Source organism: Schistocerca nitens, chromosome 8 (assembly GCF_023898315.1).
Source record: "Schistocerca nitens isolate TAMUIC-IGC-003100 chromosome 8, iqSchNite1.1, whole genome shotgun sequence".
Taxonomy (NCBI): Eukaryota; Metazoa; Arthropoda; class Insecta; order Orthoptera; family Acrididae; genus Schistocerca; species Schistocerca nitens.
The window spans coordinates 216,586,794-216,613,745 of NC_064621.1; the positions used below are offsets into that span (position 1 = coordinate 216,586,794).

The 26,952-nt window shown below is 42.1% G+C and overlaps 1 protein-coding gene across 2 annotated transcripts in view; it reads left to right on the top strand.

Moving 5' to 3' along the window:
* The window catches only part of LOC126198525 (THO complex subunit 2), a 304,001-nt gene that overhangs the window by 20,485 nt on the left and 256,564 nt on the right, over positions 1-26,952 (top strand). For both annotated transcript variants that reach the window (XM_049934917.1, XM_049934916.1), the window contains exons 3-4: positions 15,647-15,738; positions 26,364-26,492. In XM_049934917.1, coding sequence (XP_049790874.1) covers positions 15,647-15,738; positions 26,364-26,492 — 221 coding nt within the window. The remainder of the gene's footprint in view (positions 1-15,646; positions 15,739-26,363; positions 26,493-26,952) is intronic.

Sequence of the window (26,952 nt, forward strand, 5' to 3'; positions counted from 1 at the left end):
CATATTACTTGAACTGTGTGTCTTGTAATGATATTTTCATGTAGGTACATTCAGTGGCATATGTGGATACTGTCAGTGAAGTATGTTGTGAATAGAGTTATTAGCAAAGAAGTAATATGTTTAAATGTCATGCATGATGCAGCAGTTTTTTGTGCATCTCAGTGTTTTTGGCGTCCTGTATCCTGATCTATGTGTTATACAATGATATAATTTTATAGGCACTTTCAGCGGCATATTTGGATACTGTCTGCAAAATATGTTGCGAATAGACTTAGTACTAAAGAAGTAATAAATTTAAACGTCATGCACAACATGGCAGTTTTTCACACATCTCAGAGTTTATGAGATCATAGCTCCTGGATTATGTGTGTTATCGTGATATACTTCAGAAGGTGCATTGAGTGGCGTATGTCGATACTACCTATAGAATATATTGTGAATACAGTTAGTAGCACAGAAGTAATAAAATACATCTGGTTTTTTTCCTTTGTAAATAATACAGAAAATTTATAGTCAGCATTTTGTTGTAAATTGTACATCCTTATAATTGAAAACAATGATTGAGTTTACTTCAAAGGAGAACACAGTTTAAATTATTTGATATTATTTTTTAGCTTTGATTGGCTCAGAAAATATGCTAGATGCCATGGTTTTGTCTTTACAAGAATAACTGAAGGCACTTGTCAGGATAACTTTATTCTCAAAGAATTCTCTCCTACATAACGGGAGTGCTAAATTGCATTAGAAACCCTACCTACAATTATCAGTTACTGAAAAAAAAATTCTTAAAATGTAATTATCTCTCTAAAGAACCAGAGAAACTTGGAAATATCTTGTTGGTCCTCATTTCAAAAAACCTAACATTCATCTATATATGTATGCAGGCAGTTAACAAATGCAAGGACTGAATACCTCCTGGTGTAAGAGGATGCCAAGTGCTAACAGTCTACTTGAGTGGTCGAGTAAGTGTAGTTAATGGCATTCTATTGTCCATGGGTGCAAGAAATAGTCAGTAAAGATGGTGGAACGAGATTTGGTCAACAACATTAGGACAAAGTAGGCAGTGGGAAATGACTGCGCTGTAGGTTTTGAAAGTTATGTATATAAATTCACAAAGCATGGCCGTGCTCGAAGTAAAAGTCTCCAGAGTGCCTATTCTCCTCCGTTGGCCCTTCAAGGAGGTGGGGTATATTGTGGACATTGCTGTGAGTGATATTCAGCTTGATAATTATCATCATCATCATTATTTAAGACTGATTATGCCTTTCAGTGTTCAGTCTGGAGCATAGCACCCCTTATAAAATTCCTCCATGATCCCCTATTCAGTGCTAAAATTGGTCCTTCTTCTGATGTTAAACCTATTACTTCAAAATCATTATTAACCGAATCCAGGTACCTTCTCCTTGGTCTGCCCCGACTCCTCCTACCCTCTACTGCTGAACCCATGAGTCTCTTGGGTAACCTTGCTTCTCCCGTGCGTGTAACATGACCCCACCATCTAAGCCTGTTCGCCCTGACTGATACAACTATAGAGTTCATTCCCAGTTTTTCTTTGATTTCCTCATTGTGGACACCCTCCTGTCATTGTTCCCATCTACTAGTACCTGCAATCATCCTAGCTACTTTCATATCCGTAACCTCAACCTTGTTGATAAGGTAACGTGAATCCACCCAGCTTTCGCTCCCATACAACAAAGTTGGTCGAAAGATTGAATGGTGCACAGATAACTTAGTCTTGGTACTGACTTCCTTCTTGCAGAAGAGAGTAGATCGTAGCTGAGCGCTCACTGCATTAGCTTTGCTACACCTCGCTTCCAGTTCTTTCACTATGTTGCCATCCTGTGAGAATATGCATCCTAAGTACTTGAAACCGTCCACCTGTTCTAACTTTGTTCCTCCTATTTGGCAGTCAATCTATTTATATTTCTTTCCCACTGACATTACTTTCGTTTTGGAGATGGTAATCTTCATACCATAGTCCTTACATTTCTAGCTCTGAAATATTACTTTGCAAACTTACAATTGAATCTGCCATCACAACTAAGTCATCCGCATATACAAGACTGCTTATTTTGTGTTCACACATCTTAATCTCACCCAGCCAGTCTATTGTTTTCAATATATGATGCATAAATAATATGAACAACAGTGGAGACAGTTTGCAGCCTTGTCTTATCCCTGAAACTACTCTGAACCATGAACTCAATTTACCATCAACTCTAACTGCTGCCTGACTATCCATGTAAAGACCTTTAATTGCTTGCAAAAGTTTGCCTCCTATTCCATAATCTCGTAGAACAGACAATAACTTCCTGCTAGGAACCCGGTCATATGCCTTTTCTAGATCTATAACGCATAGATATAATTCCCTGTTCCACTCATAACACTTCTCCATTATTTGCCGTATGCTAAAGATCTGGTCCTGACAAACTCTAAGAGGCCTAAACCCACACTGATTTTCATCCAGTTGGTCTTCAACTAATACTCGCACTTTCCTTTCAACAATACCTGAGAAGATTTTACCCACAACGCTGATTAAAGAGATACCTCTGTAGTTGTTACAATCTTTTCTGTTTCCATGTTTAAAGATTAGTGTGATTACTTCTTTTGTCCAATCTGATGGAACCTGTCCCGACTCCCAGGCCATTTCAATTATCCTGTGTAGCCGTTTAAGACCTGACATTCCACTGTATTTGATGAGTTCTGACTTAATATCATCCACCCCAGCTGCTTCATTGCACTGCAATTTATTGACCATTTTCTCCACTTCCTGAAATGTGATCTTCCGTCATCATTCCTATCCCATTCTACCTCAAAATCTGAAACATTACTGATCGCATTTTCACCTACATTGAGCAACTCTTCAAAATATTCCCTCCATCTGCCCAAGGCATCCACAGGATTCACCAGCAGTTTTCCTGACCTGTCCAAAATACTTGTCATTTCCTTCTTAACTCCCTTTCGAAGACTGCTAATTACGCTCCAGAATGGTTTTCCAGCAGCTTGACCCATAGTCTCCAAACTGTTTCCGAAATCTTCCCAAGATTTCTTCTTGGATGCTGCAATTTTCTGTTTGGCTTTGTTTCTTTCTTCAACATAACTTTCTCTGTCTACCTGAGTTCTAGTATGTAGCCATTTTTGATAGGCCTTCTACAGTTCTCGTAAGATAAAAATTTACAACAAGAATTTCAGAATTGCTATTTTCAATACATACATTCTATTTGTGACCAGAAAACTTGTGAATATGAGTACAGAGTGTTGCTAATTAGAAATCAACATTATGGGAATTAGTGACGTAATCATTCAGTGGCCTGGACCTGAAGTCAGAAAACAAAGGAAGAACATTTAAACTTTCCTGAAGCAACAGATAACCAACTATAGATAAGGAGCAGCTATATGGTAGATCCACAACACTGTATATTGTTGTATTGAGTACTTTCCCTGTGCACTTATGTTTATGTAATATCACTGTTGTCATTTTAGTATAGCTAAGTTAATAAACTCTTTGGTTCAAGTGATCGCTCTTGTACTTCCTTGTATTCATGACTCATTGGTGAAAACTTCTTTATGAAGACTAGGGAGGGGGAACTTGTGGTGTACTTTTGGGTGAGGCACTGCCACCCCCTTGTCAGCAGAAATAGACGGAATTGCTGCAACACCACATAGGATATGACATGCAATTACATGTTGTAGAGTAGGCATTGTACTGAAGATTGTTACCACGGCACACTATTCTTACGACAGAGAAGATATTTATTATGGCCAGCAACATCTGCTTTTCCTGTTAGAGAAACATCAAGAAGTGCCTTGGCCGAACCAAAGGATCGCTGCAGGGTGAACACTAATAAAACTGACAAACTGCAGGTATGGATTCCTGACTGGAAATTGGAGCAAAGGTCCTATGGATGTGTGTCTGGAAATGCATTGTTGCCACGGTAGATGATGCTGACAAATGACAATTCCTCTGACCATGTGGTCGTGTGTTTCTTTTGCGTTGCAGAAAGTGTGTGTGATGGAGAATACTGTAAAAAGGACTGATGACAGAAGTCCCATAATTGGTTTTGGTGCAAAAACCATCTACAAAATCCTTCCTTTAGAGGGAAATCTCCAGCTGATAATCCTTGCACTCGTCGTAAGTGATAGGGATAGAAGCAGTTGTCATGCAGCATACACATAATCGTACTTTGGATTACACCATGTTGGCGGCCCACTTGCCTAGAGCTCGTACTAGAGTTCATATCAATATCCTGTAGAATCCAGTCCTCAAAATCTATTGTATGCACAGTCCACCACCTCCCTGCATGTTTGTCTGTCTGAAGGGACCTAGGACAATACAAATGCCCAAAAAGGGCTTGAAATGTCGTGTTATGTGATTGGTGTCTGTGAGGATACTGGTTTTGGTATAGCCGTGCTGCCTCTCCGACCATTTCCATCTGCTTGGCCATACAAAAACACCATGTCGGCTTGTTCCTGACACAAATATTGGACTATTCTGCTGCTTATAGTATGTTGCATCAATCTCACAGCCTGCAACGCACCATTGACACGTGGCCCATGGTCAGAGGAGCTTTCATTCATCAGCAACATGTAACTTGGCAACAATGCATTTTTGGACACATGTTCATAGGACCATTTTTCCTCCATTTCCAGTCAGGAATCTGTCTCTGCACTTTGTCGGTTTCATTAATGTTCACCCTTCTTTGCTGACTTAGACTACTTAGCAGAACTGTGATTTTAATATCATGAAACTATTAATACAAAATTGATAGAATGTAATAGATGTGTCCAAGCTCTGAAGTCTTCGGGTGATGAAGTAAATGCCTATGGCAGAGTTCTCAACCCAAAAATTTTGTGCTCTTTCCCTACATACAATTTTTGGCACTGGATAAACTGTGTTACGAGGGAGAAACTGTGAAGCGGACATACTACATTTAATGGAATTTGTAGCCGAAGAGTTTGATGGTGCACTCACTGTGCAAAAGTTGTGCATAGACGTGCTATTTACAAGCATATGACCCCCTGCCACTGCCACTGTTTAGCATTAATTCCAAGCAAGGTCATTTGAAGCACAAGATCACATGTACTGTTAAGCCTTATTACATTTTTTGTGAACATAGTGACTGCTGGGCACAAGACTGTAAGATAGTAAAGGAAATTCCAGAGTACCTCAAGCTGCTCAGATCAAGAACTCTTGTGTTTTCTTTGTCTCAGTCAAGGCTGTACTGTCAGAGACTGTTGTAAGAAAGCAAGAACTGCCTGCTACTATTGCAAAGAGTGTCATCACTGATCAATTCTTGACGATTTGAATCCATCTAAGCCCTTCTGCAAAATATCTGATTCTCTTAGCATCTCCATTAATAGTTCAGTGAGCAATGTGGTCATGGGAGCTTAAGTTTCATGTATCTTCAGATGGCACGTGTGTTTGTAATAGGGCCCACAGGCGAGAGCGGACTCAAACACTGTATTGTGGATGCAGACAGCCAATCCACATTCATTTTCTGAAGTGTGATCGATAGTCAAAACCTATAGGTTCCAGAATAGGGTTTTCACTCTGCAGCAAAGTGTGCACTGATATGAAACTTCCTGGTACATTAAAACTGTGTGCCGGACCGAGACTTGAACTCAGGACCTTTGCCTTTCGTAGGCAAGTTCTCTACCATCTGAGCTACCCAAGCATGACTCACACCCCATCCTCATAGTTTCACTTCTGCCAGTATCTCATCTCTTTCCTTCCACACTTCACACAAGCTCTCCTGTGAACCTTGCAGAACTAGCACTCCTGGAAGAAAGGATATTGCAGAGACATGGCTTAGCCACAGCTTGGGGGATGTTTCCAGAATGAGATTTTCACTCTGCAGCAGTGTGTGCTCTGATATGAAACCTCCTGGCAGATTAAAACTGCGCGCTTGACCGAGACTCGAACTCGGGATCTTTGCCTTTCGCGTGCAAGTGCTTTACCATCTGAGCTACCCAAACACGACTCATGCCCCATCCCCACAGCTTCAATTCTACCGATACCATGTCTCCTACCTTCCAAACTTCACTTACTGCATTTTCTGCTTTAAAAGGAAACTCTTTTACGAAACAGACATGTGCAAAGTCACTGCAGAAGAAATTGCCACTTTAAGCAAAGTATTTCGTAGTACATTGAAAACAAAATGCTTCAACCCGTACTTGGTGGGTGGTCTACCGTGATTACAATGTTGCCTGCAACACACTGAGGCATCTAACAAAGAATGAAGAATGGCATTCCCTTATTCCGGAAGGAAACCATAACTTCGTCACAGTTCTGAACATGTACAGATGTACCAATCTACATCATCTTGGATTACAAGTGGTTCTGGTTCTTCTACAACTAAGTCAGTCATTATGGATACTACAAACCTGTCATGTAATAAAAAAAGTCCTGCGTAGTTGTCTTCCCTGTAAAATTGCTTATACCATTGTTGGCCAACAGTTAGAAGGACGTCTACTAGTTGATAGAGTGAAACCTCACAGTTCTTTTGAAGTTGCTGGAATTGATTTTGCTAGATCCCTATACTCATAAACAGGCATCACTTTAAATAGGAAATACATTCTATTAATCACTTGTGCTGTTACTAAAGTTGTCTGTTTGGAACTAACCACCAGCTCAACAAATGACCAATTCTTATTAGCCCTTCAGAGTTTATAGGTTGGCATGACATTCCACACAAATAGTTATAACGTACAAGCTTTCAATGCAGGTAACCAAGGGATAACAAAAATATGGGCGTCTGTGTCTGCTGACAAGACATGCCTATTCGTCGCGGATGGCGGGAACAGATGGTTGACTCGACTAAAGGATGCCTCCACGAAGTGTTAAGGTGCTGCAGTACAGATGAGGAAGGCCTAGAAACAATACGCGTGAAAATAGAAGCCACCATTAATTCGTGACCTATTATGCAAACTGAGGACGAAGTGCTTATCCTAGCTCACTTTCTTATTGCGGGATACTTACCACCCTATCCATGGGCCTTGCGCCAACATAAACAGCAGACTTGGTAGGCAATTTAAACTGCAGCAGAAGATATCCGAGGACTTTTGGAAGTGGTGGAGCAAAAAGTATTTATTGCATTCGGTCTTTCCATCAAGTCAATAACACTGGCAAATCACTGAAGGAAGGTCTGGATTTGAGATATTGTACTTCTACAAGAGGAGGCCATTCCCCGGCACATGTGGAAGATGACAAGAGTAAAAGAACTGCGAAAAGGTTGAGAACTACCTTGTATGGTAATCCTCATTACCCCAGATGGAAGGGATGTTACAATGCCAGTCCATCTGGTTGTCCCACTGAAAGTTGACTTAGGTGTGGAGGTTGTGAGAGATCAGTGACACTATACATTGTTGACGTTAATACTTCCTCTTTGCAGTTATGTTTGTGTAATATTGCAGCAATCATGTTAATAAAGACTCAAGTGATCACTGTTGTACTTCCTTGTATTCACAACTTGCTGGTGACAAGCTATGTGCGTTTCATCAGTGATTCCAAAATAAGTTCCTGAGTTTATCGTAGTTGATAAATGGACAATGTTGCTGAGTTTAAAAACAATACTTTGGATTACAAACAATATTCAGGTCTATGAACCAGCTGCCAATAAAGATGAAGAAACAGAATCATTCTGTGAACCTTAGAAGAAGCCGCAAATCACAGCAGTGATGTAATATTAGTCATGGATGATTTTAACTTCAAAAAAGGTTTTGAAAGCAAAAGTATGCTTTAGGGCCACTCCATGCCATGTGGTTGAATTCAGAGAAAGTTCCTGCATGACCATCATGGATATTGCTGAAATTTTTGTGAACATTCCCACATTGCCAGTGAACATTGGTAAAGTTTTACTTTCACCAGTTCAATACGTGTATATATATATAATCATTTGTTTGACCCAGCAGAGCAACTGTCAACAGTGCACCCACGAGTTTTCGGCAACTTTGAGAAATAATATCTCTGGCAATATTTTCTTGAAACAAAACAAAACTAGACCATCTTGTACAATGTTTTGTGGTCTCTTAAGCAAATAAGAGAAAGATTTCCTGGCCGATTTGCACATGGATAATTTGAGTCAAATTTGGTTGAAAAAATAGATATCTCCAGAAGTAATTATGGAATAACCTGAAACTTCAAACCTAATAACTTATCAGGACAAGGTACTACAGTACAAAATTTCATTTTTCTACTACTTTCCAATAGTTTAAAAATTGAGGGCAAAGTTGTCAATTTTTCTAAAAACAAAAAAATTCCTATTTTTGGCCTACTTTTACAAGAAAAGTCTTCTGCAAACTCTTTTACTCCATTTTCATTAGGAAGACCATATTCTAAACCACCAAAAAATTATATTTGGTTTTTCAATGTGAATGTATAAGGTACTAAGAAAGAATGACAAGGTGGATATACATTGAAAATCGGCCCATATTCCACTGGTACTCAAATCTTGTTTAGTAATCTGTATGGAAGGTATAAAAAATCCTGATGACTTGGTGGTAATGAACTTCAGTCAATTTCTTTCCAAACAGTCTCATCAGTGAGATAATCTGGCTGGCAGTATAGTTTTGATCATGACATTCTATGGTAAATTATTGAAACTTGTAAAAAATTCAAGTAGCTTGCAGTAAACATAAGATTAGGATCCTAAAAGAGACAATCAAATACTATACCAACACATTTATTCAATTTTTCATGTGTACCGTAATATTCCACATTAACGGTAAACTGTATAGACACAAAGTTATGCTATATGTTAAACCAGGATGAAACTAGCACATCAATGGTATTAAAAAGACATACTAATAATTCTCTGTAACATGAATCCATTCCAAAAAACAGTCAGGAATGCTGCTGTGAACTTAATCAAAATTTACATAAAGTGACTGGTGTAAAACCTGCAGGCTATTTATATGATGTATGCTGCAGCTGTTATGCAACAATTTTACTCCCATGGCCTTCACTGCCTTGGTAATGCACAGTTAAATTCTGAAATTTATAGCCAGAGTGATTCTGTAGTTATAGCAGAAAAACAGACTGAAATGTGTCACAATTAATCATGACAAGACATACCCATTTGATGGCTCTTTTTGAGTTATTGGGACTTTATCTCAGTTCCTAGTCATCAAGACTTTTGATAGTGTCTTCCCCAGAGTGTACTAAACAATTGTAGAGCATGGTGAAATATGTTAGATTTAATTTGAGTACCAGTGGAATATGAGCTCATTTTCAATGCGCCTCCACTTTGTAGTCTTTTTTAGGACTTTGTATGCTCACATTGCAAAACGAAATACATTTTTTAGGTGGTTTAGAACATGATCTTTCTAACAAAAATGGTAGTTTGCAGAAGACTCCTTGTAAAAGTGAGCCAGATGTAGCCATCTTTGTTTTGCCCTCAATTTGTAAACTATTATAAAACAGTAGGAGAATGAAATATTATGTTTTAAAGCAACATGTTTTCAGGTGTACACCACAATTACTTCCAGAGATGTAAAAAGCTGCACTACTGGCCATTAAAATTGCTACACCACGAAGATGACGTGCTACAGAAGCGAAATTTAACCGACAGGAAGAAGATGCTGTGATATGCAAATGAGTAGCTTTTCAGAGTATTCACACAAGGTTGCCGCGAGTGGCAACACCTACAACATGCTGACATGAGGAAAGTTTCCAACCGATTTCTCACACACAAACAGCAGTTGACCGGCATTGCCTGGTGAAACGTTGTTGTGATGCCTCGTGTAAGGAGGAGAAATGCGTACCACCACGTTTCCGACAAAGGTCGGATTGTAGCCTATCACGATTGTGGTTTATCGTATCGCGACATTGCTGCTCGCGTTGGTCAAGGTCCAATGACTGTTAGCAGAACATGGAATCGGTGGGTTCAGGAGGATAATACGGAACTCAGTGCTGGATCCCAACAGCCTTGTATCATTAGCAGTCAAGATGAAGACATCTTATCCGCATGGCTGTAATGGATCGTGCAGCCATGTCTCGATCCCTGAGTCAACAGATGGGGACGATTGCAAGACAACAACCATCTGCACGAACAGTTCGACGACGTTTGCAGCAGTATGGACTATCAGCTCGGAGGCCATGGCTGCGGTTACCCTTGACGCTGAATCACAGACAGGAGCGCCTGCGATGGTGTACACAACGACGAACCTGGATGCACAAATGGCAAAACAGCATCATGACGGTCGCATCCGTGTTTGTTGACATCGCATGGTGAATGCACATTGGAAGCGTGTATTTGTCATCGCCATACTGGCGTATCACCCGGCGTGATGGTATGGGGTGCCATTGGTTACACGTCTCGATCACCTCTTGTTTGCATTGACGGCATTTTGAATAGTGGACGTTACATTTCAGATGTGTTACGACCCGTGGCTCTACCCTTCATTTGGTTCCTACGAAACCATACATTTCAGCAGGATAATGCACAACTGCTTGTTGCAGGTCCTGTACGGGCCTTTCTGGATACAGAAAATGTTCGACTGCTGCCTTGGCCAGCACATTCTCCAGATCTCACCAATTGAAAACGTCTGGTCAATGGTGGCTGAGCAACTGGGTTGTCACAATACGCCAGCCACTACTCTTGATGAACTGTGGTATCTTGTTGAAGCTTCATGGGCAGCTGTACGTGTACACGCCATCCAAGCTCTGTTTGACTCAATACCCAGGCGTATCAAGGCCATTATTACGGCCAGAGGTGGTTGTTCTGGGTACTGATTTCTCAGGATCTATGCACCCAAATTGCGTGAAAATGTAATCACATGTCAGTTCTAGTATATATATTTGACCAATGAGTACCCGTTTATTATCTGCTATTCTTCATGGTGCAGCAATTTTAATGGCGTATCAAGGCCATTATTACGGCCAGAGGTGGTTGTTCTGGGTACTGATTTCTCAGGATCTATGCACCCAAATTGCGTGAAAACTTAATCACATGTCAGTTCTAGTATAATATATTTGACCAATGAGTACCCGTTTATTATCTGCTATTCTTCATGGTGTAGCAATTTTAATGGCCAGTAGTGTAAATTTCGTATTTTTTGGAGTGTCTCTTTATTTGGCCAACTTGGCTTGAAAGTATCAATATGCAAATCACTCATAAGGTCATTTTTTTAATTTCGTTTAAGAGAGCACTAAAAATTGTTCAAGATATCCTAGTTTTGTTTCTTTTGAGAAAATATTACCAGGAAAATTATGTCTCAAAGTTTCCGAAAACTGACAGGTACACTGTAGTCGCTGCACTATGGGGGTCAAACAAATTACTATTTCTCCGGAAACATGTAATTAATGATTGTGAAACTTTACTAGTCTTCATTGGGAACATGTGTGATTTTTCATACAAAATTTCATCAAAATCTGTGATGGTCTTCCAGGAATCTCTAAACCACTTGGCATGAAATGAACCAGTAGGCAGTTGCAGTTTTGGCGATAAAAACGTGAGAGGAGACTGGCTGGCACAGTTTTGTGTGGAGCAAATTGATTTGTTTACATTTTCTTCACACTCCCTCGTAGGACATCACGTAAGTGTTGCAAGGAACCAAACTGATTTGATTGTGATTACACAATGTGTGAAGAAATGTGTGGTGTGTGTTAAAATGTACACTGGTACATTGTTAACAGACTTTGTAATCCAGTACTATTGGATTTGAAAATGCTCCACTTTGGAAAAAGCTACTAGGAGTGCTCAACCATCTACACACAAAAATGATAAAAAATATCAATATGGCCAGGAGAATGAGAGCCCACCTGGATCTTCAACATTGATTGTATTATTCAAATCTTGGAAATTAATCTTGGATGCAACAAAAACAGTAACAACAAAATGTAGAATCAGGTGACTGATGAAATTTTGTAACTTATGAATGAAAGAAGAAATATAAAATAAAAGATTACAGTTAATACAAGAATTACACAAAGACATGGAATGAAAACGTAAGAAGCACAAGGAACACAAACATAACAGAAATCCAAAGAAATTGCGGTCTTTCAAGAGAATCATTTTTATGTACTTTTTTCCAACCTGCATAGAAAGGTAAAAGAGCACCGTGGGTTTCATGAGAAACAAGGTAGTAAATTCTGTGAAATTGTAATTGACCTCATCTTGGATTGTAGTGGATACAGTGGAAAGAACAAATTGAAATCCTCGTTTAGGATAATAGATATGTTCCTCCTCCACCTAAGCCCTGAAATAACAAAGAACGGTGCTGTATATGCTGTGAGACTTCAAAAGAATGCTAAATCCATAGGTCCACAGGGAAGAAGGAAGGGAGGAAGATTAACATCCTGCTGACATCAAGGTTGTTAAATATGGAGCACAAGCTTGTAACGATTGAAGGATGGTTACGGAAATCAGCCGTACCTTTCAAAGAAACTGTTGTGAAATTTGCCTGGAGCAATTTAGGGAAATCGCAGAAAACATAAACATGGATGGTCAGATGTGAATTTGAACCATCATCCTTCTTGAATGCAAGTCCAGTATGCTAACGACTGCCCAAACTGTAACATCCTCTCTCATCACATGTTACTTTCACCAAAATCATAACTGTCTACAAAATACTTTCAGCTTTGTAATGCAATTAAATCTATTAATTCAATTAAATCTACCCTTTACCAGTGATAACTGATTAGTTGACATACACTCCTGGAAATTGAAATAAGAACACCGTGAATTCATTGTCCCAGGAAGGGGAAACTTTATTGACACATTCCTGGGGTCAGATACATCACATGATCACACTGACAGAACCACAGGCACATAGACACAGGCAACAGAGCATGCACAATGTCGGCACTAGTACAGTGTATATCCACCTTTCGCAGCAATGCAGGCTGCTATTCTCCCATGGAGACGATCGTAGAGATGCTGGATGTAGTCCTGTGGAACGGCTTGCCATGCCATTTCCACCTGGCGCCTCAGTTGGACCAGCATTCGTGCTGGACGTGCAGACCGCGTGAGACGACGCTTCATCCAGTCCCAAACATGCTCAATGGGGGACAGATCCGGAGATCTTGCTGGCCAGGGTAGTTGACTTACACCTTCTAGAGCACGTTGGGTGGCACGGGATACATGCGGACGTGCATTGTCCTGTTGGAACAGCAAGTTCCCTTGCCGGTCTAGGAATGGTAGAACGATGGGTTCGATGACGGTTTGGATGTACCGTGCACTATTCAGTGTCCCCTCGACGATCACCAGTGGTGTACGGCCAGTGTAGGAGATCGCTCCTCACACCCTGATGCCGGGTGTTGGCCCTGTGTGCCTCGGTCGTATGCAGTCCTGATTGTGGCGCTCACCTGCACGGCGCCAAACACGCATACGACCATCATTGGCACCAAGGCAGAAGCGACTCTCATCGCTGAAGACGACACGTCTCCATTCGTCCCTCCATTCACGCCTGTCGCGACAGCACTGGAGGCGGGCTGCACGATGTTGGGGCGTGAGCGGCAGACGGCCTAACGGTGTGCGGGACCGTAGCCCAGCTTCATGGAGACGGTTGCGAATGGTCCTCGCCGATACCCCAGGAGCAACAGTGTCCCTAATTTGCTGGGAAGTGGCGGTGCGGTCCCCTACGGCACTGCGTAGGATCCTACGGTCTTGGCGTGCATCCGTGCGTCGCTGCGGTCCGGTCCCAGGTCGACGGGCACGTGCACCTTCCGCCGACCACTGGCGACAACATCGATGTACTGTGGAGACCTCACGCCCCACGTGTTGAGCAATTCGGCGGTACGTCCACCCGGCCTCCCGCATGCCCACTATACGCCCTCGCTCAAAGTCCGTCAACTGCACATACGGTTCACGTCCACGCTGTCGCGGCATGCTACCAGTGTTAAAGACTGCGATGGAGCTCCGTATGCCACGGCAAACTGGCTGACACTGACGGCGGCGGTGCACAAATGCTGCGCAGCTAGCGCCATTCGACGGCCAACACCGCGGTTCCTGGTGTGTCCGCTGTGCCGTGCGTGTGATCATTGCTTGTACAGCCCTCTCGCAGTGTCCGGAGCAAGTATGGTGGGTCTGACACACCGGTGTCAATGTGTTCTTTTTTCCATTTCCAGGAGTGTATTTGTTCATACCAGTGTCAAAGAAGTTGTAACTCTCCTCTGTGGTGACTTATGTCTCCAATACTTGAAATTTTTCTGCTAACTATACACATTGAAACATCAGTTCAGTTTCAGAAATTGTGCTGCCTCATGCGAGGCAGTTTCTTGTGTGTAGTGGTGCAAAGATATGAATGTGTATGTCTGTACTTGCTTTATGGATTATAAAAAGGCCTTTGACTGTGTGAAGCATGGAAAACTAATAAAGATTCTTCAACATATTGATATTGAATGAAATGATCTGCATATAATCACTATTTTATAGTAGAATTGGATAGCAGATTTTAAAACTGATAGAGGGACTTCCATAATGACCTCGACCATGAAAGGTGTTTGAAAGGTGGTCATCAAGGATGTTTATCTCCTTCATCTAACATTTAGTCTGAGGCAGTTTTCAAGGAACTGTTGACAGAAGATGCTGGGAGGAAATACACTAAATGGGGAGGTTTTGTAATAGCGTCGGATATCCGTATGATACCACAGTCATAGCAGGGTAGTTACTGCACTTCAATGCATGATAAATTACCTATTTAAGATCAGTGAAGAGTTTGGCTCATTTATTAACCCTTCCAAGGCCAAAATCATTGTATTGTCTACCAGAGAAATCCAAATTAATCCCACAATAAAAGGAAATACTGTTGAATGAGTGTCTTCCTTCAAATACCAAGCACTAGTTTGGACCATCAATGCAACTCGGTGCAACTCCAAGTGAAAGATAACATCCACAATTGCACACTGCAACATGAGAAAATTGTTCATGAGGTCAGCTGCAATCAGTAGAGAACCAGAATGATTTGGTAGTATACATGCTCTTTCTGATTTTATGGTTGTGATATTTAGATGTGGGACTCAAGCGAATTAATTGAAGCCTTTGAAACGTATTTATATTGCTGTCTCTTGTGTATACCCTGGATACTGAAAATATTGAATGTCGATCTCTTTCATCAAATGAAAAGACAAATAGAATTGCTACAGATTATGGAACAAATACACACACAATACTCGGGACATTTTATGAGGGAGGCATGAGAGATATCATGTAGTACAACTTATTATTGAAGGAAAGATGTATGATAGAAGGTTCATTAGATGATGGAGAAACTCAGGCTGAAAGATATGGTACATTTGTACATCAGAAACATTTTATGCTGCACTGTCTTGTTAGTTGTGTGGATTGCCAACTTTCGGTAAGAAATTACATTTTGAGACAAATAATTCCCCCTTCATATTTATAGTTTGAAGTTATTAAAGATGGTATTCTTACAATCTACAGAATAATAATCATAAATTTTATGTTAGTGCATGGCACTTTTACATGTAATCACTTGATGTGAAGAGCGTAATACAGTGGAAATTCATGGTCCTCATTTTTCCACGTAGTGCCCTACCGAAAATATGTGCAGTGAAATTGATATAAAAATCATCTCTTTGGTATTTTCTATTAAATATAAAATTTTCTGAAAGATAATTATTAATTGTGCATCTAGTGGACAAATTAATGACCCTGACTAAATATTTTATTATTTCTTATTTCAGCCTTGACAAGATCAGTGTATGAATTAATATGGCATGGCATCAAGGGACCCCTAAGAAGGGATGCCACTGTAGCTGCTTTAGGGGAAATATTGGTGAGTTTTCTGAGCTTTTAACAACTTTAAATTAATTTAGCATGTTAAACATTAAGTATTTTGTGGAGTAATACCAACACTTTCTTCAGTTTTTTATTTGAAATGTAAGAATAGTTATTATAGGAAATATAATAATTAAAAATACCAGAAAGCCCTGGGTAGTTGACAGTCAGAAAAGTACTAGATAACCATTTGTGAACAGTCCACTACACCACAGTTTGAGAGTGCCCAGACACACACACACACACACACACACACACACACACACACACACACACACACACACACAAAAGCGCGCACGCACATGGGGCTACATTGTTCTGACATTGTGACCGGTTGAAGTAAGGTAAGGGGTTTGTGTCAGGTGGAATCGGTGAAAGAGAGGATTCAGGGAGGTATGGGGAGGGAGGGTTGAAGTAAAAAGGAGAGTGACTGCGGTATAGGGCTAGAGGCAGCAAGGGAATGGCATGCACATGTGGTGTTTGCTAGGTTTATTTGGTAAGAGAAGGGCATGTTATTTAATATGCACATAAATAGAAGGCAAGGATTTGGTGGGGGGGGATGGAACATAGATAGAGGGAGATTATGAAGAGAGAAGTGTGGATGTAGATTAATTTGGTAGAGGGATGATATGCAAGTGATTTTTGTGGTAAAATGTTAGGATGGTGGGTTAAGTACAGAGGCTATAAGAGATTCAACTCAATGACATTGTGTGATTGATGAATGTCATGTAAGGATAAGTCCTGTCTACATCTTTCAGATGATCTTATATTGACAGAATGGGATCCAGCTTGTGCTCAGCTGTACGATCTGTCACTGAATGGCAACTTTGCTCTTGGCCACATTTGTCGATGCCCATTTAATATGGTGGATGATAGATAGGTGGCTGTACCTAAATAAAAGGCTGTGCAGAAGTTTGAGATCTAGCATACCTGCAACTTAAGTCTATGAGGGGGTGCCCAAAAATAATCAGAACTATTTTATAAAAGCTGTATATTTTCAAATTGTTTACAAAACAACCTTATCCCCTTCAAAATACTCTCCAACACAATCAATTTATTCGTCCCACCGGTGTTTCCACTATTTGAAACATTGTTTGTAGTCATCTTTAGAAATGGCTGACAGCTCCTCCCTCTTTTTTTTCCTTGGCTCTCAATGTTGTCTAGTTGGTGCCCTTTCATGCCCCTTTTCATGTGCGCAAATAAGAAAAAGTTGCAAGGAGCCACGTCAGGTGAGTAAGTTGTGTGAGGCATCGGAACCATGCCGTTTTTAGCCAAAACTGTCTAATGGAGATGACTTTTTGTGCAGGTGTGTTGTCGTGGTGGAAGAACCACAAATTGGGTCCCTTGATGAACAGTTGTGCAATCTTCTTAAAATTTCCAAAATAAAAGGTTTGATTGACAGTCTGACAAGGGGGAGCAAATTCTGAATGAATACGCCCTTGGCATCAAAAAAAGCAAATCAGCATTGTTCTGATGTGTGATATGATTTGACAACAATTTTTTGGATGGGATGATAATGGCGTCTTCCATTGGCTTGACTGTTGCTTTGTTTCTTGGTTGTAAACATAACACCATGACTCATCACCAGTAATGACCTTTGAGAGAAAATCTAGATCAGTTTCAAGCTGTTGTTTCAAAGCATGACAGGTGTCATATATATATATATATATATATATATATATATATATATATATATATATATATATATAATGAGGGAAACATTCCACATAGGAAAAATATATCTAAAAACAAAGATGATGTGACTTACCAAATGAAAGTGCTGGCAGGTCGACAGACACACAAACGAACACAAACATACACACAAAATTCAAGCTTTCGCAACAAACTGTTGCCTCATCAGGAAAGAGGGAAGGAGAGGGAAAGATGTCTGCTTGTGAGATGTCTGCTTGTGTCTGTATATGTGTGGATGGATATGTGTGTGTGTGCGAGTGTATACCCGTCCTTTTTTCCCCCTACGGTAAGTCTTTCCGCTCCCGGGATTGGAATGACTCCTTACCTTCTCCCTTAAAACCCATATCCTTTCGTCTTTCCCTCTCCTTCCCTCTTTCCTGATGAGGCAACAGTTTGTTGCGAAAGCTTGAATTTTGTGTGTATGTTTGTGTTCGTTTGTGTGTCTGTCGACCTGCCAGCACTTTCATTTGGTAAGTCACATCATCTTTGAAAGATAATGTGACTTACCGAACTAAAGCGCTGGCAGGTCGATAGACACACAAACAAACACAAACACACACACAAAATTCAAGCTTTCGCAACAAACTGTTGCCTCGTCAGGAAGGAGGGGAAGGAGAGGGAAAGACGAAAGGATGTGGGTTTTAAGGGAGAGGGTAAGGAGTCATTCCAATCCCGGGAGCGGAAAGACTTACCTTAGGGGGGAAAAAGGATGGGTATACACTCGCACACACACACATGTCCATCCACACATATACAGACACAAGCAGACATATTTAAAGACAAAGGGTTTGGGCAGAGATGTCAGTCGAGGCGGAAGTGAAGAGGCAAAGATGATGTTGAATAACAGGTGAGGTATGAGTGGCGGCAACTTGAAATTAGCGGAGATTGAGGCCTGGTGGGTAACGGGAAGAGAGGATATATTGAAGAGCAAGTTCCCATCTCCGGAGTTCGGATGCCAACCCAAAGTTTGGTACAGATTTATTGATGACATCTTCATGATCTGGACTCACAGTGAAGAAGAACTTCAGAATTTCCTCTCCAACCTCAATTCCTTTGGTTCCATCAGATTCACCTGGTCCTACTCCAAATCCCATGCCACTTTCCTTGACGTTGACCTCCACCTATCCAATGGCCAGCTTCACACGTCCGTCCACATCAAACCCACCAACAAGCAACAGTACCTCCATTACGACAGCTGCCACCCATTCCACATCAAACGGTCCCTTCCCTACAGCCTAGGTCTTCGTGCAAACGAATCTGCTCCAGTCCGGAATCCCTGAAGCGTTACACCAACAACCTGACAACAGCTTTCGCATCCCGCAACTACCCTCCCCACCTGGTACAGAAGCAAATAACCAGAGCCCATCCTCTCAAACCCAGAACCTCCCACAGAAGAACCACAAAAGTGCCCCACTTGTGACAGGATACTTTCCGGGACTGGATCAAATTCTGAATGTGGCTCTCCAGCAGGGATACGACTTCCTCAAATCCTGCCCTGAAATGAGATCCATCCTTCATGAAATCCTCCCCACTCCACCAAGAGTGTCTTTCCGCCGTCCACCTAACCTTCGTAACCTCTTAGTTCATCCCTATGAAATCCCCAAACCACCTTCCCTACCCTCTGGCTCCTACCCTTGTAACCGCCCCCGGTGTAAAACCTGTCCCATGCACCCTCCCACCACCACCACCTACTCCAGTCCTGTAACCCGGAAGGTGTACACGATCAAAGGCAGAGCCACGTGTGAAAGCACCCACGTGATCTACCAACTGACCTGCCTACACTGTGACACATTCTATGTGGGAATGACCAGCAACAAACTGTCCATTCGCATGAATGGACACAGGCAGACAGTGTTTGTTGGTAATGAGGATCACCCTGTGGCTAAACATGCCTTGGTGCACGGCCAGCACATCTTGGCACACTGTTACACCGTCCGGGTTATCTGGATACTTCCCACTAACACCAATCTACCCGAACTCCGGAGATGGGAACTTGCTCTTCAATATATCCTCTCTTCCCGTTATCCACCAGGCCTCAATCTCCGCTAATTTCAAGTTGCTGCCACTCATACCTCACCTGTCATTCAACAACAGCTTTGCCTCTGCACTTCTGCCTCGACTGACATCTCTGCCCAAACTCTTTGTCTTTAAATATGTCTGCTTGTGTCTGTATATGTGTGGATGGATATGTGCGTGTGTGCGAGTGTATACCTGTCCTTTTTTCCCCCTAAGGTAAGTCTTTCCGCTCCCGGGATTGGAATGACTCCTTACCCTCTCCCTTAAAACACACATCCTTTCGTCTTTCCCTCTCCTTCCCTCTTTCCTGATGAGGCAACAGTTTGTTGCGAAAGCTTGAATTTTGTGTGTGTGTTTGTGTTTGTTTGTGTGTCTATCGACCTGCCAGCGCTTTCGTTCGGTAAGTCACATCATCTTTGTTTTTAGATATATTTTTCCCACGTGGAATGTTTCCCTCTATTATATTGATATCAGTAATTTGAACCCAACAATTACGTTTGTTATTGTCACTGTTGCATTTCGAAATCTTTCTGTCGTCTTATTTTCTCTTTCTGTTTTTGCCAGTAGTTTCACTTTGTATTCACCTTCTCCTTTTTACCGTAATCTACTATACAATTTTATCCCGCCTATATATACTTAATAATACGTAACCCACTTCCAAACCATAACCAAACAATTTTCTTACCGCTTTCAACACTACCGCCGCTATAAAATCCACCATTTCTAGTTCACAAACAGTTCCTTTCACCTTTTAAACAACCATTTCGGCTAATTTTAATAACTTTCGCTTTACTTCCATTTCCGTTTTTCCCACATCACTGATAATTTTTATCCGCTTCCCACAGGTTTTAACGTCATTATTTCCTACAATTGTTAGCCTCATTTTCATAATCTGCCACCACAAAACCACTCCTTTTAATATATTACACGCAGTTTTTTCGAAATTTTCCCGAATTTCTCCGTCCTTTAACGTGTTTTGGCGGCAACACAACCACCTAACCTTTGTGCACATCGCTGTCTACCAACCCAAGTCCAACATAGCCCAGCTGTAACCAACACCTTCTCACCTTTTTTCACACCAGATCTCCAGTTACTTTCCAGTCCACCTTTATCTCTTCCCATATATTTTTATTTTAATTTTCATTTCAGCCTCATGTTACACTTTCCACCTTCTAATACCATGTCACCCTCACAACACCCCCACAACGACCCCATTAAGTTTTATTTACATTCCCTCCGCAAACATGCCTTCGCCCTATCCAGATTACACTCCCATATTCTATTTTCTCAGGCTTGTCTGACATTTGGCATTACCCCCAAAGGCCTCACACTTAAAGTTCCCATCTCTGGCTGCAACCCTTCTTTTCATCAGTCCCTATACCAGTTCCAAACTGAACAATCCATTGCCCTCACCCACCTAATCCTTCACCTACACATCAACTCAGCCAATGAACACACCCGTCAACTCCTATCCTTAATAAAAGTCCTTAATCTTTCCTCTCCCACATCCACACCGGCTGTTCAGAGCATCCTCCTACAGGCCAACCGTAAATTAGAACAGCATGCCACCCTCCACCTCAAAAAACTATCCAATCTCCTGGTTTCCCACCTCCGGAAAGGCAACTCACTCACCCTTCACAACCTTTCCAGCAAACCTCAACCTCCTCTCATTGCACACCAACCCAGTCTCTCCCATCTACTCAATCTCCCACTTCCAGCTCCACTCCCTCCAAAACCTCAAAATTCCAATCAACACAACCTGGAACCACAACACCCCAATTCAGTAGTTAACCTTTCCTCCAAACCTCTCTCCCAATCCGAAACCTCTGTCCTATCCAAAGGCCTCACCTTCAGCCCCACTCCCAGATTCAACCAAACAGCCCTCGTCAAAGATTTATTGTCCTACACCCGTACTCTCTGCTGGAAATATCACTTTGCCACGAAGAAAAATAATACTAATCCTACTCCTAATGATCCAACTCCCCAAAACACCATCCAAATTGAACCCTGCCTGGAACAGTTCCGTCCTCCGTCGCAGCGGGACCCACCTCCTCTTCCTCAAAATCACCCTCTCCAAACCTTCCAGGAATTTCTGACTTCCAGCCTTGCCTCTCAATCCTTCTTAAAAAACCTTAATCCTACTCCCAACATCACCACTGCTGAAGCCCAGGCTATCCGTGATCTGAAGGCTGACCGATCCATCGTCATTCTTCCGGCGGACAAGGGTTCCACGACCGTGGTACTTCATCGTCGGGAGTATGTGGCTGAGGGACTGCGTCAGCTTTCAGACAACACCACATACAAAGTTTGCCAAGGTAACCCCATTCCCGATGTCCAGGCGGAGCTTCAAGGAATCCTCAGAACCTTAGGCCCCCTGCAAAACCTTTCACCTGACTCCATCAACCTCCTGACTCCACCGACACCCCGCACCCCTACCTTCTACCTTCTTCCTAAAATCCACAAACCCAATCATCCCGGCCGCCCCATTGTAGCTGGTTACCAAGCCCCCACAGAACGTATCTCTGCCTACGTAGATCAACACCTTCAACCCATTACATGCAGTCTCCCATCCTTCATCAAAGACACCAACCCTTTCTCGAACGCCTGGAATCCTTACCCAATCTGTTACCCCCGGAAACCATCCTTGTAACCATTGATGCCACTTCCTTATACACAAATATTCCGCACGTCCAGGGCCTCGCTGCGATGGAGCACTTCCTTTCACGCCGATCACCTGCCACCCTACCTAAAACCTCTTTCCTCATCACCTTAGCCAGTTTCATCTTAACCCACAACTTCTTCACTTTTGAAGGCCAGACATACCAACAATTAAAGGGAACAGCCATGGGTACCAGGATGGCCCCCTCGTACGCCAACCTATTCATGGGTCGCTTAGAGGAAGCCTTCTTGGTTACCCAGGCCTGCCAACCCAAAGTTTGGTACAGATTTATTGATGACATCTTCATGATCTGGACTCTCAGTGAAGAAGAACTTCAGAATTTCCTCTCCAACCTCAATTCCTTTGGTTCCATCAGATTCACCTGGTCCTACTCCAAATCCCATGCCACTTTCCTTGACGTTGACCTCCACCTGTCCAATGGCCAGCTTCACTCGTCCGTCCACATCAAACCCACCAACAAGCAACAGTACCTGCATTATGACAGCTGCCACCCATTCCACATCAAACGGTCCCTTCCCTTCAGCCTAGGTCATCGTGGCAAACGAATCTGCTCCAGTCCGGAATCCCTGAACCATTACACCAACAACCTGTCAACAGCTTTCGCATCTCGCAACTACCCTCCTGACCTGGTACAGAAGCAAATAACCAGAGCCACTTCCTCATCCCCTCGAACCCAGAATCCCCCACAGAAGAACCACAAAAGTGCCCCACTTGTGACAGGATACTTTCCGGGACTGGACCAGACTCTGAATGTGGCTCTCCAGCAGGGATACGACTTCCTCAAATCCTGCCCTGAAATGAGATCCATCCTTCATGAAATCCTCCCCACTCCACCAAGAGTGTCTTTCCGCCGTCCACCTAACCTTCGTAACCTCTTAGTTCATCCCTATGAAATCCCCAAACCACCTTCCCTACCCTCTGGCTCCTACCCTTGTAACCGCCCCCGGTGTAAAACCTGTCCGATGCACCCTCCCACCACCACCTACTCCAGTCCTGTAACCCAGAAGGTGTACACGATCAAAGGCAGAGCCACATGTGAAAGCACCCACGTGATTTACCAACTGACCTGCCTACACTGTGATGCATTCTATGTGGGAATGACCAGCAACAAACTGTCCATTCGCATGAATGGACACAGGCAGACAGTGTTTGTCGGTAATGAGGATCACCCTGTGGCTAAACATGCCTTGGTGCACGGCCAGCACATCTTGGCACAGTGTTACACCGTCCGGGTTATCTGGATACTTCCCACCAACACCAACCTATCCGAACTCCGGAGATGGGAACTTGCTCTTCAATATATCCTCTCTTCCTGTTACCCACCAGGCCTCAATCTCCGCTAATTTCAAGTTGCCGCCACTCATACCTCACCTGTCATTCAACATCATCTTTGCCTCTTCACTTCCGCCTCGACTGACATCTCTGCCCAAACCCTTTGTCTTTAAATATGTCTGCTTGTGTCTGTATATGTGTGGATGGATATGTGCGTGTGTGCGAGTGTATACCTGTCCTTTTTTCCCCCTAAGGTAAGTCTTTCCGCTCCCGGGATTGGAATGACTCCTTACCCTCTCCCTTAAAACCCACATCCTTTCGTCTTTCCCTCTCCTTCCCCTCTTTCCTGATGAGGCAACAGTTTGTTGCGAAAGCTTGAATTTTGTGTGTGTGGTTGTGTTTGTTTGTGTGTCTATCGACCTGCCAGCGCTTTCGTTTGGTAAGTCACATCATCTTTGTTTTTAGATATATTTTTCCCACGTGGAATGTTTCCCTCTATTAATAATGGAGGGAAACATTCCACGTAGGAAAAATATAGATGATGTGACTTACCAAATGAAAGTGCTGGCAGGTCGACAGACACACAAACAAACACAAACATGCACACAAAATTCAAGCTTTCGCAACAAACTGTTGCCTCATCAGGAAAGAGGGAAGGAGAGGGAAAGACGAAAGGATGTGGGTTTTAAGGGAGAGGGTAAGGAGTCATTCCAATCCCGGGAGCGGAAAGACATACCTTAGGGGAAAAAAGGACGGGTATACACTCGCACACACACACACACACACACATATCCATCCACACATATACAGACACAAGCAGACATATTTAAAGACCTAATATAGAGAAAATAAGACGACAGGAAAGATTTCGAAATGCAACAGCGACAATAACAAACGTAATTATTTCTCTCCATCTATTTTATCCTTTCGTTTTCCCCCATTTGCATGACTAGAAGTTCAAGTTGTCGAAAGATGGTACCACTTGCCACGTCATACACATTGATTTGGATACAACTATTCAGTGGGTGGTCTTTCTCATAAATTATTTAGATTCATTTGGAATTACACAGTTCCTGGAAACAAAATATTCTGCGATGTTTGGCTGTTAGTCCCACCCTTACCTTCAGACTGCTCTAGATAAATGTTAATAGTGTGTCAGTTTGAAAGAGAATACCTAGTTTTTTTTATATAAACAAGTAAATCTTGAGTGACCAAATACTTTTATGTTTATATCTGCCCTTATTCTATGTCCTCAGCTTTTCTAGAAGAGATTTGCAAAACATGCCAGTATCATTCCTACATTCCTCCTAAATAATATTAATAATTTAGGAGTAAAGGAGACCACACACTAAAGCAGAAGTGTTGAGCCTTTGACAAGTACAGACAAAAAAGAAAGAAAATTTGTTAGCATTTGGAATTAACACTTTCTTGAGCTAGAGTACACACACACACACACACACACACACACACACACACACACACACACACACCTGTGCCCCTACATACTGCCAGTGGCCACAGTTCAGCAAGTGGACTGGGTGGGGTAGGAGTTGTGAGTTGGGACAGGTAAATGGAGAGAGAGGCAGGAGGCAGGAAGAGATATTGGCTCTGGTAACTAGGGGCTCGGAGGTAGGTAGCCAGTTTGCTTGCTAGGAATGCAGGAGGGAGCGTTGTAGATGTGGTTGAATATGAGGGAGATGTGGCAGGTATGTGGGTGAGGCATGCAATGCACAGGTGCCAAAGCCTGTGGGAGCGGCACATGCCAAAAGTGGAGTGGATATGTGAATAGGTAGCAGGTAATAGGACAGAGGGAGGGAAAATCGTTGGGTGGGAGTTACGAAGACAGTTAGTGGAGACTGTGAGACCAGAAAGGTTACAGGAAAGATGGATGTGTTGAAAGGATAACTCCCATCTGCATATTTCACAAAAGCTGGTGCTTAAGGAAAGGATCAAGATGGCTTGGGTTGTGAAGCAGCCATTGAAATCAAGCATGTTGTGCTCAGATGCATGATGTTCTACTGGGTGGTCAACTTTGTTACTGGCCACTGTTTGGTGGCTGTGCAGTGATTGCAGCAGAGTTAGTGGCTGCTTGCACAGGTGGCCCTGCCTCTGACAGGATGGGGTAAGCCTCTGAGCAGACTGGAATAGGAAGTGTAGAGTGGGTGGATTGGACAGGTCTTACAACTCAATCTTCCGCAGTGATATGACACCTGTGGTAAGTGGTCAGAAGTGAGAGTGGCATAGGGATGGAGGGATGAACTAGGATGTTCCTCGTTTCAGAGCACGATGATAATTAATCAAAGTCTTGGCGAAGGATATCGTCTAGTTGTTCCAGTCCAGGTTGGTACTGGTTGACAGTGGGCCACTTTTCTGAAGCTGATCCTTGGGGATGGTGGAGGGTTAGGTGTGTGTGAGGACACAACACAGCAAATCTGTTTGCAGACTATATTTGGCGGATTGTGCCTGTCTGTGAAGGCCTTCATGAGACCTTCAGCGTACTGGTCAAGGAAGTTCTCGTCACTGCAAATATTCCATCTGCTGTTCGCAAGGCTATTTGGAACGAAATGTGGAAAGAATGACAGTTTCCAAACTGTAGGAACTGTTGGTGTTTAGTGGGTTTAATATGGACAGAGATGTGGATCGTGCCTTCGGATAGGTGGTGGCACATTGAGTTTAGGAGGATCAGGTGAATCCAAAAGCTAGCAAATTTTCCTCCTATTTGTGTGTGCCTGACAACAACTCTGTGTTACTGCTGTTTAGTGAGTGGTGTTCTTTACTCCTAATTTATTTACATTATGACAGAACTTTCCTGCTCTATTAATATTTGTATTAGTATGCACTGACTCATTCATTGGTTAATGTATCATTTCTGTCATAAGATGCTAGTGTCTGTGCCATTAATCTTATTGTGTTTTAATATTTATTTCGTTTATTATTATTATTATTATTATTATTATTTACAGGAACTACATGTTGACATGGCATCCATTGTGCTGGATGTTATAAGCATAGTAGATGCAGAAACAACATGTGTGGAAAACAATTCTGATGAACGACAGAGACTCTGCTTTATTGTCAAAGAATGTGAAAAGGTATATAGTCATCTATGAAATTTATTGTGCAAATTATCACATTCTCAAAAGAAACTATCTTTTTACATAAGTGTGATATGAATTTATTATAAGGAAAATTTACTCCTTGGCACAGAGTAGTTACAAGCAGTCTCAGATATATAAATTAAGAGACTCTTTGCCTTTGCTTAGTAATGTAACTACATACTTCTGTCCCCTACAAAGCATTGTATTCAATTTACTGATGATCTGATACGGGAATAAGTAAGCTGACAATTTAAAAATATAAATTTTGTATTTTAATGTATCTGTAATGCTTCCATGTGCTACACATAGTGATAGATATATATTTTATGAATGGAAGCCCATCAACTGTCTGTATTTCGATTTTATATTATATACATATTTTGCGACAAGTGTGGTCCCCTCTCTCTCCTACGGAGTTTGAGTTTCCAGTTACCAGTTTCAGACTCAAATTTAA